Source organism: Artemia sp. Qi Xiang Cuo, chromosome 7, assembly GCF_049724085.1.
Source record: "Artemia sp. Qi Xiang Cuo chromosome 7, ASM4972408v1, whole genome shotgun sequence".
Taxonomy (NCBI): Eukaryota; Metazoa; Arthropoda; class Branchiopoda; order Anostraca; family Artemiidae; genus Artemia; species Artemia sp. Qi Xiang Cuo.
Window position 1 is genome coordinate 78,272,137 of NC_142800.1, and position 19,330 is coordinate 78,291,466.

The window sequence follows — 19,330 nt, forward strand, 5'->3', positions numbered from 1 at the left end:
TCTCAAAATATGTATCGGATGTGTTTGGGGGGAAAAGGGTGTGTGTGGGGAGGGGCTAGTTGCCTTCGGATATCTTTTGACTCTTAAAAAGTGAACTAGAACTTTCAATTTCCGAACAAATGAGCCCTCTGTTAAGTCTATACGAGCATCCCTTTCATAAGAAGCATTTACGCCTCCAGAACAACACTTACAACACCTACCCCCCAGGCCCTGGGGGTTTGTGTTAACACCGGAGTTTTTGTTATCTAATTTTTTAACAATTTTCAAAAACTGGCTATCTCAAAATTTGTAACGGATGGGTTTGGTAAAAAAAAAGCGTTGGGGGGGGGGGTAGTTGCCCTTAAATCTCTTGACTCTTAAAAAGTGAACTAGAACTTTAAATTTCCAATCAAATGAGCGCTCTATGAAGTATATACGAGCATCTCTTTCATAAGAACTATAGATACCTTTAGGGCATAACTTAAAATGCCCTCCCGCGGGTCCTGGGGGGTTGTATTGACACCGGAGTTTTTCTTATCCGACCTTTGAACTATTTTAACAAAATGTCTATCTCAAATTTTCATCAGATGAGTTTGGAAAAAGAAGGCGTGGGAGGGAGCTAGTTGCCCTTGGATCTCTTTTGACTATTAAAAAGTGAGCTCGAACTTTCAATTTCCAATCAAATGAGCCCTCTCTGAAGTTTATACGAGTATCCCTTTCACAAGAACCATATATACCCCAGGGCATAACTTACATTGCCTGCCCCGGGCCCTGGGGGGTTGTGTCGACCCCGGAGTTTTAATATCTGATGTTTGAACTATTTTTAACAAAATGGTCACCTCAAGTTTTTATCGAGTAGGTTTATCCATCTGATAAACCGAATGGCGTGGAGGGCGGGAGGAGCTATTTGCCCTCCGATCTTTTTTTTACTCTGAGAAAATGAACTAGAACTTTTAATTTCATTCAAATGAGCCCTATGCAAGCATCCCTTTCACAAAAACCATTTATACCCCAGGGCATAACTTACAACGCCTGCCCCGGGCCCTGGGGGGTTGTGTCGACACCTAAGTTTTGTTATCCAACTTTTGAACAATTGATAACTTAATGGCTATCTTAAAACTTTTATCGGGTGTATTTGGGACAAAACGGGGGGGGGGGCTAGTTGCCCTCCAATCTCTTTTGACTCTTAAAAACTAAACTACAACTTTCAGTTTCGGATCAAATTAGCTCTCTCTTACGTTTTACGACCATCCCTTCCATAAAACCCATGTATTCCCCCAGGGCATAACTTGAAACGCCTGCTCTCTGGCCCTGGGCGGCTCTGTTTGCCCCGGAGTTTTTGTTATATGATCTTTGAACTATTTTAAAAAAATGGCTATCTCAAAGTTCTTATCAGATGGGTTTGAGGAAAAAAGAGTGTGGAGGGGGGGGGCTAGGTGCCATCTAATCTATTTTGACTCTTAAAAAGTAAACTAAAACTTTCAATTTCCATACGAATGAGTCGTATCTTAAGTTTATACGAGCCTACCCTTCAGAGGTGCCATATATGACACAAGATTATAACCGACCACGACTGTCCCCGAGCTCTTGGGGGTTTCTTTGACACCGGATTTTTTGTTACCTGATCTTTGAACTATTTTTAACAAAATAGCTATCTCAAAATTTTTATCGGTTACATTTGGGGAAAAAGGGCGTGGGGGGGGGGCTGGTTGCCCTCCGATATCTTTTGACGCTTAAAAAGTGAACGGGAACTTTCAATTTTTAATCAAATGAGCCCTCTCTGAAGTTTATACGAGCATTTCTTCCATAAGAACCTTACATGCCCCCATGGCTAAACTTTGGGGAGATTGTCCTGCTCAAAGATATAATTTCCAGAACTTTCAAATATATTGGACAAACTAGCTATCTCGAAATTTTGATTGAATGTGTTTGGGGAAATGGTAGGCGTAGAATTGGTGTTAGTTGCCTTTCAATTACTTTCGACTATTAAAAAGGGCACTAGCCACTTAAATTTATAATCGAATGAGTCCTTTTTGGAAGTTTCAACCACAGCGCTTTCTATAAAAACGTTATATGTCCCCAGGGCATAACTTAAAACCCTTGCCCGGAGGGTTGGGGGGGGGGTGTCATCCTCAAAGACCTAATTTCCCGAATTTTCAATTACGTTGAACAAAATGGCTATCTCAAAATTTTGATTTGATGTTTTTGGGAAAAGGTGGGCGTGACGGGGGGCTAGTTGCGCTCAAATCACTTTTGCCTATTGAAAAGGGCACTAGCCCTTTGAATTTCCAATCGAATGGGTCCTTTTCGAATTTTCTACGACAAAGCTTTCTATAAATTACAACCCGTGCCCTGAGAGCTCTGGGGGGAGTGCCCTCCTCAAAAATATAATTCCTATCTGGAAAATCAACTACGTAGAACAAAATGGCTATCTCAAAATTTGTATTGGATGTGTTTGGGGAAATGGTGGGTGTGGAAGAAGGTGTTAATTGCCTTCCAATCACTTTTGACCCTTAGAAAGGGCACTAGAACTCTCGATTTCCAATCAAATGGGTCCCCTTTGAAGTTTATATGACGACCCCTTCCATATGAAGTGCATCTGAGAAAAAAATAATAACAATAAATAAATAATGATGCTTTGGAGCCGTATGGCCTTTATTATAGGCAACGCTATTGCGTTGCCTCTGAAAGATTTATTTTATTATCATGTCAAATCAAAACAGAAAGAAAGGGTGAAATAAATAGAACTAATATTTTTTGTTTCGGTTTTTGATGTTAATTGTAGGACTTTCCAGGGTAGTGCTAGACGGTGTTGATTTTTTCTCAGAGACAAACTTGACCATTTATCAGTTCCCATACTCCGTGGGTTGATTTTTAGCTTTAATGATATTTGGAGGGTTTCTAGTTCATCAGGATTGCGTCTATCCCCATTGCTCCAACACCCCATCACAAACATCATGTATGCCATTTTCGCTAATGTAGTCAAATGGAATTTATGTCTACATAAAACTTTGCCTGAAAGCATTTTTCATTAAGTTTGAGGAATGTCTACCTTATTTTACTCATTTTATTGTTGTGATAAGTTTTTGTGTATTTTAACTGTGTGATTCATATTCTAGTAAGACCAATTTTCAGTGGAAAATGTCTTAAATGAAACATTTTATTTTTCATTAGATTCTAAAGATGTAAACTTTGAACAAGAGTTAAGTTCACCTTGAAAATACTTTCATTCTTGTCCCCTCTCTTTCTGTCCCCTCTTTTTGAAGCAAATGGTCTGATGTAGTTGAATGATTTTACAAGAAGACCGATAGTGTAAGTTGTTTGAGATCCTTAGCCTTTAGATTGTGGTTCAAGGAATCACCGTCAATCGTGATACTATTCATCCTCATCTTTTCTCCCATAATCCAAACAGCTCTTATGTAATATTGACCTTTTTTTTAACTTGATTATATCTTTTCTACTATTTTAAGTTCGGTTCAGCATGAAAACTATCCCACATAGGAATTGCAATCTGGCCGGCAAGACTTAAGCATACCAGATATAGGTATACGTTAAAGAATGCAAAATCTCTTTGGCTTTTTTTATGCAATTTTAAGCCACTAAAAAGAACGAAAAGTTTTCAAAAAAATTTTTGTATAAGTAAACTGTCTGTTTCTCTTGTTAACCTTGAAATATCTTTTATTCTTTCCTTCCGCCTGACTTCTCTTGAAAACAAATCAGCAGGCTAAGCTGGGTCCATTTTACAAGATTGTCCGCGTTTTCAATTGTTTGAAAAGTTGATCTTTAGCCTCTAAATTATGGTTCGATGAGTTTTGGTCAACCGGGATAGTGTTTGACCGAATAGTATAGAGTTCTAGTGTTTATATATATTGTGGTGTAGTGTTTATCCCCATCTTGCCTGCTGCAGGTCACACAATTCGTGTATAGTTTTAATTTGATTAAATCTTTTTTTGTCGTAGGTACGATTTCAGCATGAGGACTATCCCGCAGAAGAATTGCAAGCAGGTCGACAAGTTTTAAGCATATCAGATATTGAGATTCGAGATCGTCTTCCAACTTCAACAATTAACAAATTCCTATGCAGGGACTGTAGCGAGTCAAGACCAAGACAAGCCAACGTCAATATGGTAAGTTACCATCATTTTTATGTTGTAAGAAAGGAGTATTTCTATCACAAGACATAGAGTTTTACTAGACTAGAGAGGGTCTTACTAGTTTTTCAATGTGAGATTGGCTTGTTAATTATGCTAATGTCACGCATAAATCCTGACTAGGAAGGGTAGTTTCTTCAAAATAAAAGTTGTTGGACGAGTAGTAAAAAGTAATCCAATCTTTATAGATATGACTAAACCTCAAAAGGGATGGAGGCAGATTTTTAGTACTTCCCGCCCACGATTTTGCGTAATGTGATTATAAAGTGGAATTAAGATTTGAAGACTAAAATTTACTGTCGCTCCCCGGTATTAAATTTTCATAAAAGTAAACTGCGTATTTTCATAAAAGTAAAATAACAGAGACAAATTAAGTGAGTCAAATGAAAAGAAATGGTATTCTACTAACCTTTTGAATTTTAAAACTAAAATTTAATGTCACTCACTGGTGTTAAATTTTCATAAAAGTAAACTACGTATAATAACAGAGAAAAATTAAGTGCGTAGGATGAAAAAAAATGGTATTCTAGTAACCTTTAATCTAATTAAAGGTTAATCTTTTAAAGGTTCAATTAATCTAATTAAAGGTGAAAAGCTAATTTAGTCTTTAATTTTAGTTAAATTAAAATGTAATCTAACCTAATTTTTTTTTTAATGGAGATATAATTTATTCACAAAAAAAGCATGAAGCCCAGTAACCTAGGCTTGTATTACAACTCCAAAAAAAAAACTTACATCCACTTACATCAGTGCATTCGGGTTCCAATTTCACAAAAAAACAAAAAAAGCATATAAAACATATTAAACATATAGAACTACTTGAAAAAAAAACCCATTAGAATTTATAAACCTGCAGTCAATGGTGCCTCAACTGCTCACGGAAGCTAGACCTTTCAGCAATATCCCTAATAGAAGATGGCGTCTGAGACCACAGCGCCGGAAGAATATGACGAGCAGACCTCGCAAACACTCTAATCGGCCTTCTATACATACCAACCTGTCGCTTTAAATGCCCATGGACATTAGCAGCTGTCTCAAACATATGATGAAGATACCTATGAGCAATATCATTAATAATTATTAATCATACTCTAGTTGAAGCTTATAAAATAAGCACAACCCTGAAAACGGTAAAATACGGATTTGCGGATAAATATTTCTAATTGAGGCAAGTCTATCGATTCCATAAATAGCACACACAGCTGAATTTTGGAGAACACGCAAAGGTTTCGAGTAAACATAAAATGTTCCAGACCAAACAGAACAACACTATAGTAAATAAGGATGGACTAATGAGAAATATAAAAGACGCAAAACATTCTGCGGAAACTGATGCTTTAGCTTCCTTATCATACCTATATTCCTTGCTACTTTTGACGATATACACTGTACATGCTCTGAAAAACTTAGTGTTTCATCAATTATTACGCCTAGGTATTTCACTGACTTCTGACGTCTTATTGTCGAGTTTCCTATTATAAGCTCTTGCAATCAGGGGTAATATGAAGGTGATCTGCCCCAGACAACGAACCCCGATTTTCTGTGATTTACTTTCAGCTTGTTTAGCCTTAGCCATTTCTCCACTTTTTCCATATTATTACTCAGTGTCCCTAAAAGCTGAGCTTCGGTGCGCTCCGCAACTGAAAAATTCGTATCATCAGCAAACAGGAGAAGAGATTTCCTAGGTTTATACGTTTCGTCTCCGTTTCCAACATTTGTTGTCAAATTACAGATTACTTGATTGGACGTCATTAATACATACTGCGAAGAAAAGACGGTCGAGAGGGGACTCTGGCGGACACCACAACTAGCATGGTAATCACTTTATTTCACATCATTCAGTTACACATACGTAGATTGGTAACTCTAATATGATGAAATAATTTTAGGAGCATTTCCTCTAATACCACAGTTGTCCAACTTTTTCAGAAGAATCACATGGTCCATTGTATTGAATGCCTTCTAAACGTCTAGGAATACAGTCGCCACTTGTAACTTCCTGTCCAAAGCACCATTAATCATAGATGTCAAATACTGAACCACATGTTCCATAGAGTATCCTTTACTGAAATCAAATTGGTTGTCATAAAAGACATCCTTCCTCTCTAGGAACTCAGCCATTCTTTTATATAATATTTTTTCAAAAATTTGAGACAGAATAGGGAGTAGCGAAATAGGTCTATAATTGCTGAAATCTTCTCGGTCACCAAATTTATGCAATGGCACTACTCTGGTATGTTTAAGTTGATCGGTAAATTCACGTTCTTTAAGACAACCATTCATTAAATCAATGTAACACGGCAATATCACGGGTAGAACTTACTTCACTACTTTCAAAGACATCGCATCCGCTTCAGTCGCTCTATTTTACATTTCACTTATAATTTCTGTGACCTGTTCCTGGCTGCTTTTCTGAAGTAAAAGACTAGTATCAATAAGGTTTGGCAAGTGTTGCTGATAAGAACCATCTCCTGGCCGGTTTCCAACATGCAATTTAGCTTTCTCCCTAATTTGAGAAAAGTGCTGAGCCATTTCATCGGCAATTTGACTAGAACCGTGATTTCCACTCATTTCTGGTAATATCACTTTCTTTTCACCAATAGCTGTTCTAGTAGTCTCCCAGATCTTAGATGGGTTCCCATGGTTTTCTTGAAATTTATTTTTAAAATATCCATGTTTCGCTTTCCGTAATAACTTATTCAGAGCAATATTAGGGCCGTTTTTTAGCACTAAGATCTTTCATCTTAGATCTTGCATCTTTCTGCAAAGATTATCGTTTTTTATCTCATCTTTGTTCTAAGATCTTACAGCTTACTGATATTAGCAAAAAGTGTGAAGAACGCCACTGTTCTGCCATATAGAACAATGAAGAGGGAACTTTGATGAAATAATCATCATCGCTCTCAGACCGCTGATCAGAGCAGAACGATGAAAGACGTTTGCATAAAAACGACGAAAGAAGTAAGATCTTAATTCAAAGATTTCACTTTTAAGCGTTTTCTGACAAAAGATGTAAGATCTTAGCACATTGATGAGTGAAAAACGGCCCTATTGTATTTCATGTAGATTTCATGGTCAATATCACAATCACTCAAAACACTTATCATATACAGTTTATGCCTTTTATTACAGAATTCACAAGGCCTTTCATCATCCATGGTTTCCATGGAATATCTCTTCTTTTTAGCGTGAGCTACCTTCACACAAGTTTTATCCAGAAGTGAAACCATTCTCCTATACCACGGGTCCATTTTCTCGGTATAAGAATGACGCTCATCTAGAGAGGTCCAATCGGCTTTTTCTAATTCAGATTTAATTTTAGGCAATGGATTCTGGTCAAAATACGTTCTAGCGTTTTGGGATCCACGAGATTGTGTTGAATTTTCCTGCAGCTGGCATGAAACCATGACGGCACAGTGATCAGACACATCATTTATAAGTACACGGGGGATATGGATCTTAAAATTCCGCTTCATATTCACAATATTATCAATAAGCGTCGCACTAGTTACAGCTATCCTCGTCCAAATATTAATAGATGGGAACAAACTATGACTCAACATACTATCACAAAAAAGACGAGAATCTACATCATCCTTATTTAAACCAGCATTAAAGTCCCCCATAATCACACATGGATAAATTGAAACTGGCAACTTTTCCAATTGCTCCTCTAACAATTCAAAAAAACGGGAGAGGTGAGAGGATGGGGGCATATATAACATAGCTAAATAAATACTAGACCGCATCAGCTTTAGTTCCAGTACCATGCTCTCAAACACCATTTCGCAATAAACAGACAAATCCTCCCTTACCTTTACATTCAGGTCCGACCTCAATTAAGCACCCAATCCACCATGCCTCCGCTGATTCCTATTTCTCCTGAAAAAATTATAACCATTAATATTAAGCAGTGCTTCACTTGATGAATTCAACAACGTCTCAGTCAATCCTAAAATTTGATTATCCCTATCATTTTGAACTAATTCAGACAAATATGAATGCAAGCTGTTGAGCCCCCTACAATTAAGATTAGACAAAATCAACTCACTTTTACATTGAATACTTTGACCACGTATCAACTCACTAGCAAACATATACTTCGACGACTCAATCCTCTCCATATTACTCTAATCATCAAACCCTTCTCTCAACACAACATCTAACCTAGCATAAAAATCAACAGAGTTTCTCTCAAATAGGTTAATTTTTTCCCTAATAGTCATAATTATTTTCCCCACGCAAACATCTTGGCGACCCGATTGCACTCCTAAACAATACAATCTCCAAAACGAAAAAAAAAAATTCCTTTTATAATCACACAACTATTCATTATATCAAGATTCCCAAGAACCATGGATAACACCATTATTAGATCACAGCCCATTCCGAATGGTGGTGCCAGACCTACATAATATCACTAATCAATTACAACTAAATTTCAAAAATAAAAAATAACTTTTTTACCCTCATTTCACATCAGAGGCAACGCTGTAGCGTTGCCTATAGTAAAGGCCATACGGCTCCAATGTTTTATTATTTATTTATTATTTATTTATTTTTTTCCCCGGAGGCACTTCATACGAAAGGGGTCGTTGTAGAAACTTCAAAGAGGGCTCATTCGATTGGAAATCGATAGTTCTAGTGCCCTTTTTCATAGTCGAAAATGATTGGAGGGCAACTAGCCCCCTCCCCACGCCCATCATTCCCCCAAACACATCTAATCAAAGTTTTGAGATAGCCATTTTGTTCAGCGTAGTTGATTTCCTGATAGAAAATATGTTTTTGAGGAGGACACCCCCCCCCACAACCCTCCGGGCAAGGGTTTTAAGTTATGCCCTGGGGGCATATAAGGATTTTATAGAAGGCGTTGTCGTAGAAACTTCAAAAAAGGCTCATTCGATTGTAAATTCAAAGGGATAGTGCCCTTTTTAATAGTCGAAAGTGATTGGAGAGCAACTAGGCCCCCCCCCCCACGCTAATCATTCCCCCAGAGACATCCAATCAAAATTTTGAGATAGCCATTTTGTTCAGCATAGTTGATTTCCAGATAGAAATTATGTTTTTGAGGACAGTCCCCCAAATGCCTTAGGGCAAGGATTGTAAGTTATGCCCTGGGGGCGTATAAGGTTTTTTATAGAAGGTGTTGTCGTAGAAACTTTAAAAAAGGTTCATTCGATTGGAAAATCAAAGGGCTACTGCCCTTTTTAATAGTCGAAAGTGATTAGAGGGCAACTATCCCGCCTCTCACGCCCACCTTTTCCCTAAACACATCTAATCAAAACTTTGTTATAGCCTTTTTATTCAACGTAGTTTTAATTTCTGGAAATTAGGTCTTTGAGGATGACAACCCCCCCCCCCCCCAAAGCCCTCGGGGCAAGAGTTGTAAATTATGCCCAGGGGGCATATAAGGTTTTTATATAATACGTTGTCGTAGAAACTTCAAAAAGGGCTCATTCGATTGGAAATTGAAATGGCTAGTGCCCTTTTAAATAGTCGAAAGTAATTGCAAAGTAACTAACACCCCTTCCACGCCCATCATTTCCCCAAACACATCCAATAAGTATTTTGAGATAGCCATTTTATTCTACGCAGTTCAAAGTTCAGGAAATTATACCTTTGAACAGGACACTCCCCCAACAGTCTTCAGGGCAAGGGTTCTAAGTTATGCCCTAGGGACATATAAGATTTTTGTTGAGATTTTTGTTGTAGAAACTTGAAAAAGGGCTCATTCGATTGGAAATTTAAAGGGCTAGTGCCCTTTTAATAGTCGAAAGTGATTTGAAGGCAACTAACCCCCCCCCTCTCACGCCCATCTTTTCTCCAAATCCATCTAATCAATATTTTAGATAGTCATTTTATTCAACATAGTTGAAAGTTTTGGAAATTAGGTCTTTAAGGATAACAACCCCTCCCCTCCACAGCCCCAGGGCATAACTTACAACCCTTGCCAAGCCTTGCGTATAAGGTTTTTATTGAAAGCGTAGAAACTTCAAAAGGGCTCATTCAATTGGAAAATGAAAGGGCTAGTGCCTTTTTTAATAGTTGAAAGGGATTGGATAGCGACTAACGCTCCTTTAACGCCCACCATTTTCCCAAACGCATCCAATCAAAATTTTGAGATATCTATTTTGTTCAACGTAGTTGAAAATTCTGGAAATTAGATCTTTTGGGATGACAACCCCCTCAGAGCCCGCATTGCAAGGGTTTTAAATTATGGTCTAGGGACATATTAAGTTTATACATAAAGTCGTTATAAAAATTTTAAAAAGAGCCTATTTGATTGGAAATTGAAATTGACCTTTTTAATAGTCGAAAGTGAATGGAGAGTAATTAACCCCCCTCTTACGCCCACCATTTCCACAAAAACATTCAATCAAAGTTTAGACATAGCCATTTTGTTCAACGTAGTAGAAAGTTCTTGAAATTAGGTCTTTAAGAATGACACCCCCCCCCCAGCACTCAGGGCAAGGGTTGTAAGTTATGCCCTGGGGGTATTTAAACTTTTTATTGAAAGTTTTGACGTAGAAACTTCAAAAGGGCTCATTTGATTGGAAATTGTAAGGGCTAGGGTCGTGTTTAATATTTGAAAATGATTGGAGAGCAACTACCGCCCCTCTCACGCCCACCATTTCCCCAAAAACATCCAATCAAAATTTTCAGATAGCCATATTGTTTAACGTAGTTTAGAGTTCTGAAAAGTATGTCTTAGAGGATGACAACCACCCTAAAAGACCTTAGGGTAAGGGTTGTAATGTATGCCCTGGGGGCATATAAGATGTTTATAGAAAGCGTTGTCGTTTCCAAAAGGGCTCATTCGATTGGAAATTGAAAGGCCCAGTATCCTTTTTAATAGTCGAAAGTGAAACGAAGGGTTTACATTTTTATAGTAAAGATCGATGTGGGCATAATGTATTATTATTTTTTTTTGATGTCGTTTAGACCAGGGCACTTCGTATCGAGGGAGTTGATGCCCTTTTTAATAGTCGAAAGTGATTTGAGGGCAACTAATCCCACTTCCACTCCCCCCCTCCCACGCCAACCCTCCCATTTCTGCTCTTAAAATTTAACCAAATCAAATTAGCGTTATGCCCTGGGGGCATATAAGGTTTTTATAGAAGGCGTTGTCATAGAAACTTCAATAAAGGCTCGTTCGATTAGAAATTCAAAGGGCTAGTGCCCTTTTGAATAGTCGAAAGTGATAGGAGGGCAACTCGCCCCCCACGCCCATCAGTCCCCCAAACACATCCAGTCAAAATTTTGAGATAGCTTTTTTTTCAGCGTAGTTGATTTTTAGATAGAAAATATGTTTTTGAGGAGGACACTCCCCCACAACCCTCAAGGCAAGGGTTTTAAGTTATACCCTGGGGGCATATAAGGTTTTTATAGAAGGCGGTGTCGTAGCAACTTCAAAAAAGGCTCATTCGATTGGAAATGCAAAGGGCTAGTGCCCTTTTTAATAGTGGAAAGTGATTTGAGGGCAATTAACCCCGCTGTCACGCCACCTTTTCCCCAAACACATCCAATCAAAATTTTGAGACAGCCATTTTATTAAACGTAGTTTTAAGTTCTGGAAATTAGGTCTTTGAGGATGACGACTCCCCCAAAGCCCTCGGGGCAAGGGTTGTAACTTAAGGATTCTCCGAATCCTTTATATTATTTCTTATGGAAGGGATGCTCGTATAAACTTTAGAGAGGGCTCACTTTGATTGGAAATGGAAAGTTCTTGTTCACCTTTTAAGAGTCAAAAGAGATTGGAGGTCAACTAGCCCCCCCTCCGCCTAACGTGGTCTAAAGTGATGTAATTTACTTAATTAACGCAAGATTGCGTTAATTAAACTTGCTCCTAACGCAAATTTGTCGGATCAACCTATTTTGCGCCCCCCTAAAAAAATCCTGGATCCGCCCCTGGTGTAAGGGCACTATAACTTGTAATTTGTAATTCAATGAATCCCGTTCCAAAGTTTATGCGACCACCTCTTTCACATAAAGTGCCCCTGGAAAAATAAATTTTTATTTATATAATGAATATCCGAAATTATCTGAGGGGAATATGTTTGGGGGAGCATATTCCACGGCTGGTAAATTTCTGCTGGGTGGAATTTAACGCGGTGGAATTATCAGCAGGAAAAGAAAATGATCTTGGAGGGGGAGGAATTTCTCAGGGGGTGAGTTTTCCAAATGTGAATTATTCAGGGAGAGGACGACTAAACCCATTCGATAATATTCTAAATTTTACATCTGAAAGTAACGGGAATAAAGAATAAACGGAAATGTCAGAGATAGCGCTTCAGGTTCCTTTAGACGATTATTTTCGTTTCTTTTGGAAAAAGAATTTTTCAAAAGACATATTATTTTAATTTGTATTACTTTCTCTGCGACTGCCCAATTATGCATTTGACGGAGGAAACTTCCCCCCCCCACTAGCTACGCCCAAGTTTCAGTTTTTATCTCAAGGCTTAAAAAAGAACGCAATGCGACAAATGTATAACTCAAAGTAACATCTATACAATAATATCTGTACGCAATACGGAGCAATTAATTGAAATTGCATGTTATGAGTTGAGGTTTACCCAAATCATGGGCCAGGGGGCTCGTCATTCCAAAATCTTTGGCATCAATCATGCAATAACGGGGAAAATGAATAATTTTTGAGTATCTTGACGTCTTCCACACCTCAAATGGTTAAACATTCTACAGTATAAAGAGTGTCTCTAATCTCCTTAATCGGGAATAGAGGAGATAAGTGAAGTTCCGCCCCGTATTGGATGAGTCTCCAACCTCACCCTCCCCCTCTCCTACTGTCTACGCTAAAGTTTTCTTCTTTATGCCAACTACGCTGCCCCCACTCCAAAGACTTTAATAAAGTAAAGTTTTGTATGGGAAGAAAACATGGTAAATCTATTATAAAATACTTAAAATTAAAGCTATACTTAAAATAAGGTTAAAATACATACTTTGCGATAAATGCTAAATTATTGTGGCACAAAAAATCCGAAAATGGTCTAATCAAAACGATCCTGTTCTTTTTGCATCAACAAATAGAATAACCTAGCTACTGTTTTTAGAAGCTATTATTTCGATCCATTCATTGTTGCGTGAAAAAATCAGGTTTGATTTCTCAGAGGCATGTAATTAAGCTGTCTATAGCAAAGGCCATAAGGCTTCAATGTTTTATTATTATTAATTAAAAAAAAAAGTTTTCTAAGAAGAGTAAAGAGCCATATTGAACTCAGGAGCAGCAGAAATTAATTTCTATTATAGTTAAAACTCAAAAAGACCAGAAATTACTGTTAAAGAAACGAATCATATTACAAATGGTTTCTTTTGTACTTAATAATGAAGATAAATATTAAAATTTCAGTAAAATTTTGAACTGATGAGCTTTCAGCAATTAATATCATTATGCATAAAACATTCAGTTTAATTTATTAGTTCTTTCCAAGATTGGTCAAGACAAATATAATTTCGCTACAAACAAAATTTGGATACTGCCCCCTTCTTTAACTGTAAAAACCTAAAGCCTTCTGCGTCATTGGCGCTTCACTGAAAACGAATTACTTGTATGTTACAAATGTATTCTTTTACGGTTCTTACAGCATTGAAAATGAAAATAAAAATTACAGCGAAAAAAAAAATCTTGAATTGATGGATCTTTGAACAATTAATATCATTATATGTCTAATATTCAATTTGATTTTGTTTATACTTTCCAAGACTGTTCAAGAATCATATAGTTTTCAGTAAGGTGCCAATGACGCAGTAGGTTTCACAGTAAGATCTATTTATTCATTTATATTATTTCTTATTGTATTTTTTTCCTATGATTGTTTATTTAATTTCTGTTCGTTTTGGGTTTTATTTATTCTTTAATAGAAATTTCTGGTCCTTTTGAGTTGGAATTTTAACATGTATTTGTATCTTCTGAGCTTAATGTTAAAATTGCGTTTACTTTTCTTTGTAAAACTTATTTTTTGGAAAGTTTTTTTATTAATTACCAAAAAAAAAGAAAATTTTTATTGTCCAGTTTCCATATCACCCCCAGATCCACCGTAGCTACGTCCTAATCTCAGCAGCTTACTTAGTTTCGGTTTCTCATCGAGGGAGAATTTATCCGGCGTTGCATGTTGGTGAAGTTTAACACATAAATAGGGTGGGACAGATTTCATGACCCATACATCAAGGCCTTGAATTTCACATATGCGCAATTTATCTCGGAATGCAAACAACTTTTTACGGGTTTCTCGCGCAGATAGCGGAACATCATCAGTTAGGTAAATGTAAGACTGATTCGCCATTGTTTTATCATGAAGTTTCCGCGCATTCATCAAGATCTCTCGCTTAAGTTCCTTAGTTTTTACCTCAACTTTCAAAAGCTTTTTTACCGTGCTAACTTCCATCACTGAGCATTCGGGGTTCACACTCATTTCAAGTCCTTGCGAAACGATATCTTCAAACAGGGTTTTTGCATCATTACTATCCTTAGCCGAAACATTCCAAATTGATATATTCTTATCAGTCTCCTTACTTTCAACTTTTATAAGCTCTTGCCTCATAGTGCCCAATTGCGCCTTTACATTCACACATTCACCATTCAAAACGTGCATTTGAAGTTTTAAATCATCTGTAACTGATTGCACTCTATCCACCTGTGGCTTTAAGATGGCAACTTCTCTAAGTCCTGAGTCACAGCTTCCAGCTAAAGAAATCCGATCCTCCATTCCCTTCTTACTCGTAGTAAGGTCAGTGTGGGTTTTAGCATTATCTTTCACTATTGCTAAGACTTCCGACAAGCTATCAGCCAAAGATTTCAAGGTAATACCATCCAAAGACACCCCAGAAGATCTTGACGTATCCAAAAACCGCTCATCGTGCTTTTGCTTCATTCGGACCATCTTAAATTCAATAAATATAACAGATACGCCTACCTTAATTGGCTCCTTTATTTACTTGCCTTAACTATGCTTAACCTTTACTAAGCTTAATTGAAAGTTGTGGTGTTGTGGTGTAATTGACTTTGATATTTTAAACATGATGCTGCATGTAACTACAACCAGGTGCCAGCTCAAAAAACCGAACATCGAGTTTATGTTTTATCAAACAGAATATTTTTAACATGACAGAATTTTACGAATATTAATATACAAAATATTACGTTATAAATATTTTGATAGAAACAAGTTTTTTCCCAATAGTTTTCGAAACTGTACGTTTTTACATCTCTCATGCCCAAATTGTTGTATTAGGTGAAATATTTTTATAAGACAACGTTGATTAAGTTGTTCTGAAAACCATCACTTGATCACTTTTTTTCTTTTTTTAGTATTCAGATATAGGCATTTTAGATGTTATTACACAAAATCTTTGCCTACCAGGCAAGGCTTATTCGTCATGTGGTCATCGCCATGATTTTGGAGATGGTTTAAAAAGGACGCCTTCTCTGAGGTGCCTGCTTTGAAGGCTCTAGTCTTTTTTCAACCTTTTATTAGTAAAAAAAAAAATAAATATATATATATATCTAACAATTATTATTATTCTTATTATTTATTGAAAACCTGTCTTCGTACAAAAAGAAAATGACGGAGCACTACAAAGAGAGAAAAAACAAAAAACAAAGGCAAAATATCTCTATACAACTATGACAACGTAACTAGAGTTGAAGAAATCGATCCCAAGCATGTATTGAAATAATTTGGCTGTGTTTCTCCATAAGTTTAGCAACAGCTATAGTAGGATCTGCAATGTGAAGACTATCGATGAGCTTTGAATTTCGTGTCCAAATTGTATATCTCAGTAGGTATTTTGTGAAACGGAAGAAAGTGGAACGGATATCAAATTTATCAGCATTCGTAAGAATCTTCCAGAAGGATGCAATGTAGAGAATGTGGAGGAGAGCAACTGTGTTGTACAGCATTGCAAGATAACGGTGATTGGAACGAAGATTAGCAGAGACTATAGAATTATATGAAGCTGGTATGCTACGTTTGATGCCTTCTTTCAGAAGAATTACGAGTGATGAGAAATGGTTCTTCCGATGGTACCAAGGTAAGCGATTTGGTCAAAAGGGCAGATCTTTGAATTCCCAAGAACAATTTCATGAGGAAGTGGGCCTTTTGAGGAAGTGGGATAGTTAAAAAGTGCTTCGTCGAACTTTTCAGCGTGAAATTCAAGACCAGATTTCAAATATTCTGCTTGCAGTTTTTGGTATGTTTCAGAAATTTTATCCAAAAATTGACTAATGCTAAAAATTTAATCAGCATAAGTTACTAAGCAGATATCGGGTCCACAAAGATTGCATGACGTATTGCACCGGTCCTAAGTTTTCGGGACATATATTGAATTAAAAAGGTGAGGCAATTGCACCTTACCTGGCTCCTCTCTTAACTGGTACAGTTCTATCCAGTAGCCTTGCCACTTCATCTTGCCTTGGAGGGATTTTAAAACGGACTCGTAGCTTAGCATACATATCGCTTTGAGACCTGATGATAGCGGGATTTACTCCTCTTTTAACAGCCCTTGAAAGCATAAGGGGGTGGATCAGGGAGTCAATGGCGTGGCGAACATCATAACTTGCCAAGGCGACTGAACTATCTGTACAAGAAGCATCAAGCAGAGCATTAGCAACAACTGCTTAGCATACATATCGCTTTGAGACCTGATGATAGCGGGATTTACTCCTCTTTTAACAGCCCTTAAAAGCATAGGGGGGTGGATCAGGGAGTCTAAGGTGTAGCGAACATCTTGACTCGCCAAGGCGATTGAACCATCTGTACAAGAAGCATCAATCAGAGCATTGGCAACAGCTGCAAGGGCGTCTGCATATCCATTGCCATGTTGAAATCCAAATTGATGTGGAGGCTCGTAACATTTTTCTTAAAGCTCTTTTATAAACAATAGTTCATAAAGCTTGCATAAACTGGTTGATACAGTTACGGGCCTGAAAGATGTGCATTTATTAGAGGTTTTCCCTTTTCTTGGAATAGGAGGAAGATCTCTCACGCAGAATGTTGACAGAACCAAGCCTTGTATAAATATCATCTGCAAGTAACGTGAGATGTTCTAAAAGCGCGGGACCACCGTTTTTGATGTGTAAAGCGTGAATTCCATCTATGCCTCGTGACAGCTTTGGCTTAAGGCGCATAATAGCATCAACCATAGATTTTACAGATACTGTAAAATCCGAGTCAGAGAATGTATACAGAAATTGGTCAAGCTCTTCAGCATATTTGTGTTCAAGTTAGAGGTCTGGTGGGGAGAATTCGGCCTCATAGAAACAATACCACTCAGATTCAGGAACACCAGCAGCGGAAAGGGAGGTTTTGGGGATCTTTGGGCGGGGTGTCGACCAAAGGAAATGAGTGTTATCTTTGATTTTTTCTACTGACTGTTCTGTGATTGTCTTGCGGGGGCTCTGAAGTTCCTTGACCAACTTTTTCTTTGTTGTGACGCGGGTGGAATTAAAAGGACCAGAACGTGGTTGGTCGCATTTAATCCATAGATTTAACCAAAACTTTGCTAAATCACGAGATTGGGAGTGATTTTCACGCTACTTGGGAATCCTGGATGGCGACGCTTCAATAGAACAGCACAAAACCTGCATATTATAAAGAGCGACACGTCTAAGCACAATAAATATCAAGAATGCGTTTTTCCTCAGCGGACAGCTATGAGCGCTTGATTAGCAGAAGAAAGGGTACCTTAACGCAATACAATTCCTGGTTAATTAAGGCCCAATTGCGTATATACGATGGATTTGGTGTTTTTTGAGTGACTAGTAGGTATCGGAGAAGTTTTATTTAGTGAGAAAGAAAACGATACAGGCAGGTGATCAGATATTAAATTATCACAAAGAACCTCCGGTTGAGAAACGTCTAAGGAGGAGGAAGCGACAACATGGTCTATGTTGGATGTGGACGAAAAATTGTGAATGTATGTGAAAAGTTGGTTTTCATCAACAATATACAAATGATTATTGAATGTTTCATCAATCAGAGAAGAGCGGCAGAGAACAGTTAGGTTACAGTTCAAATCTCCAACAATTAGACATGCAGAATTACTAGAAATAATGCTTGAAATGCTTCAACATAACTTTTCAGAGGCAAGAGCAAAAAGGTGCTCAGACGTATCATTATGGTAATCAGTCGGCAAATAAACATTATATATAAACATATCATCAACTTTAACAGCGAGAAAGTAATCACAGGATTCTACGAGCAGCGAACGTAAAGTGGAATTCACGTAAGTCACAGGACCTCCCAACGGTCTACCACCAGCGCTATTGTGCTTTGCAGGAGATGCATGGCAAGTGAATTTATTTCTGGTACCCAAACCACTGACTTAAAAGATGCATTTGTAAGCAAATCACCTCATATTTTGACACGAGCTCATCAAGAACTGAAAACTTTAGGACGAGCCCACCGTTAATGTTTAGAGTTAAGTACTTTATTTTGACATTATGGCCCACTGTTGGCACTTTGACCATGTGTATTAAGCTGAATCTTGGCTGGATGATTATTTGGGCATTTCACGCTGTAACGGGTGTTGCCAGCAGCCTTGCATAACACCAGAACATATTAGCTGCGCACGTGTTTGAATGGTTAGATACGTGATTGGTTGAACCATATCGACCAAAAATAGCACCTGATTAGTAATTCACTTCTAGGTGACCTACCTAGTGACACTTAAAGCATCGACGGGGAAGGAAGAGAAATTCCTGAACAGGCAGACCTTCATAACCAATGCGCACTGATTATTTTAGAAAAAGATGACTCTGATTTTTGAACTGCAATTTAAAGGTGCGGGAAGTGCCACACCTTTTTTTTGCGCTTTTGGAGATTATTTGCTGAAGGTCAGAAAAATTTAAAGATTGGGGTACTAGCTTAACGGCGGCTGCGAAGACTGGTTCATTCATAGAAGCACCTGTTGATGGCTAAGCGGTTTTCACAATCACAACTATTTTGTTAGCCGCTGATTTGGAACGCACAACAATTTTCCAGTCGTTATTCGATCGCTTAAGTTCTCTAATATCATTTGAAGCTTCTTTGCAGATGCTGTCAATAAACTATTTACGGTCATGAGAATCTCTGCTATCTCGTCGACAATTTTTTAGCAATACAGTCTATGATGGATTTACGCTTTGTGAATTGTAGGTAGCAGAGGTTAACACATTGTTTACTTTTTCAGCATTCGAAGAGTTCGCA

At 37.7% G+C, this 19,330-nt stretch overlaps 1 protein-coding gene across 1 annotated transcript in view; it reads left to right on the top strand.

Annotated features, from left to right (window-relative positions):
• The window catches only part of Atg2 (Autophagy-related 2), a 167,777-nt gene that overhangs the window by 113,504 nt on the left and 34,943 nt on the right, over window positions 1-19,330 (top strand). The window contains exon 15 of the mRNA XM_089092600.1: window positions 3,939-4,106. Coding sequence (XP_088948726.1) covers window positions 3,939-4,106 — 168 coding nt within the window. The remainder of the gene's footprint in view (window positions 1-3,938; window positions 4,107-19,330) is intronic.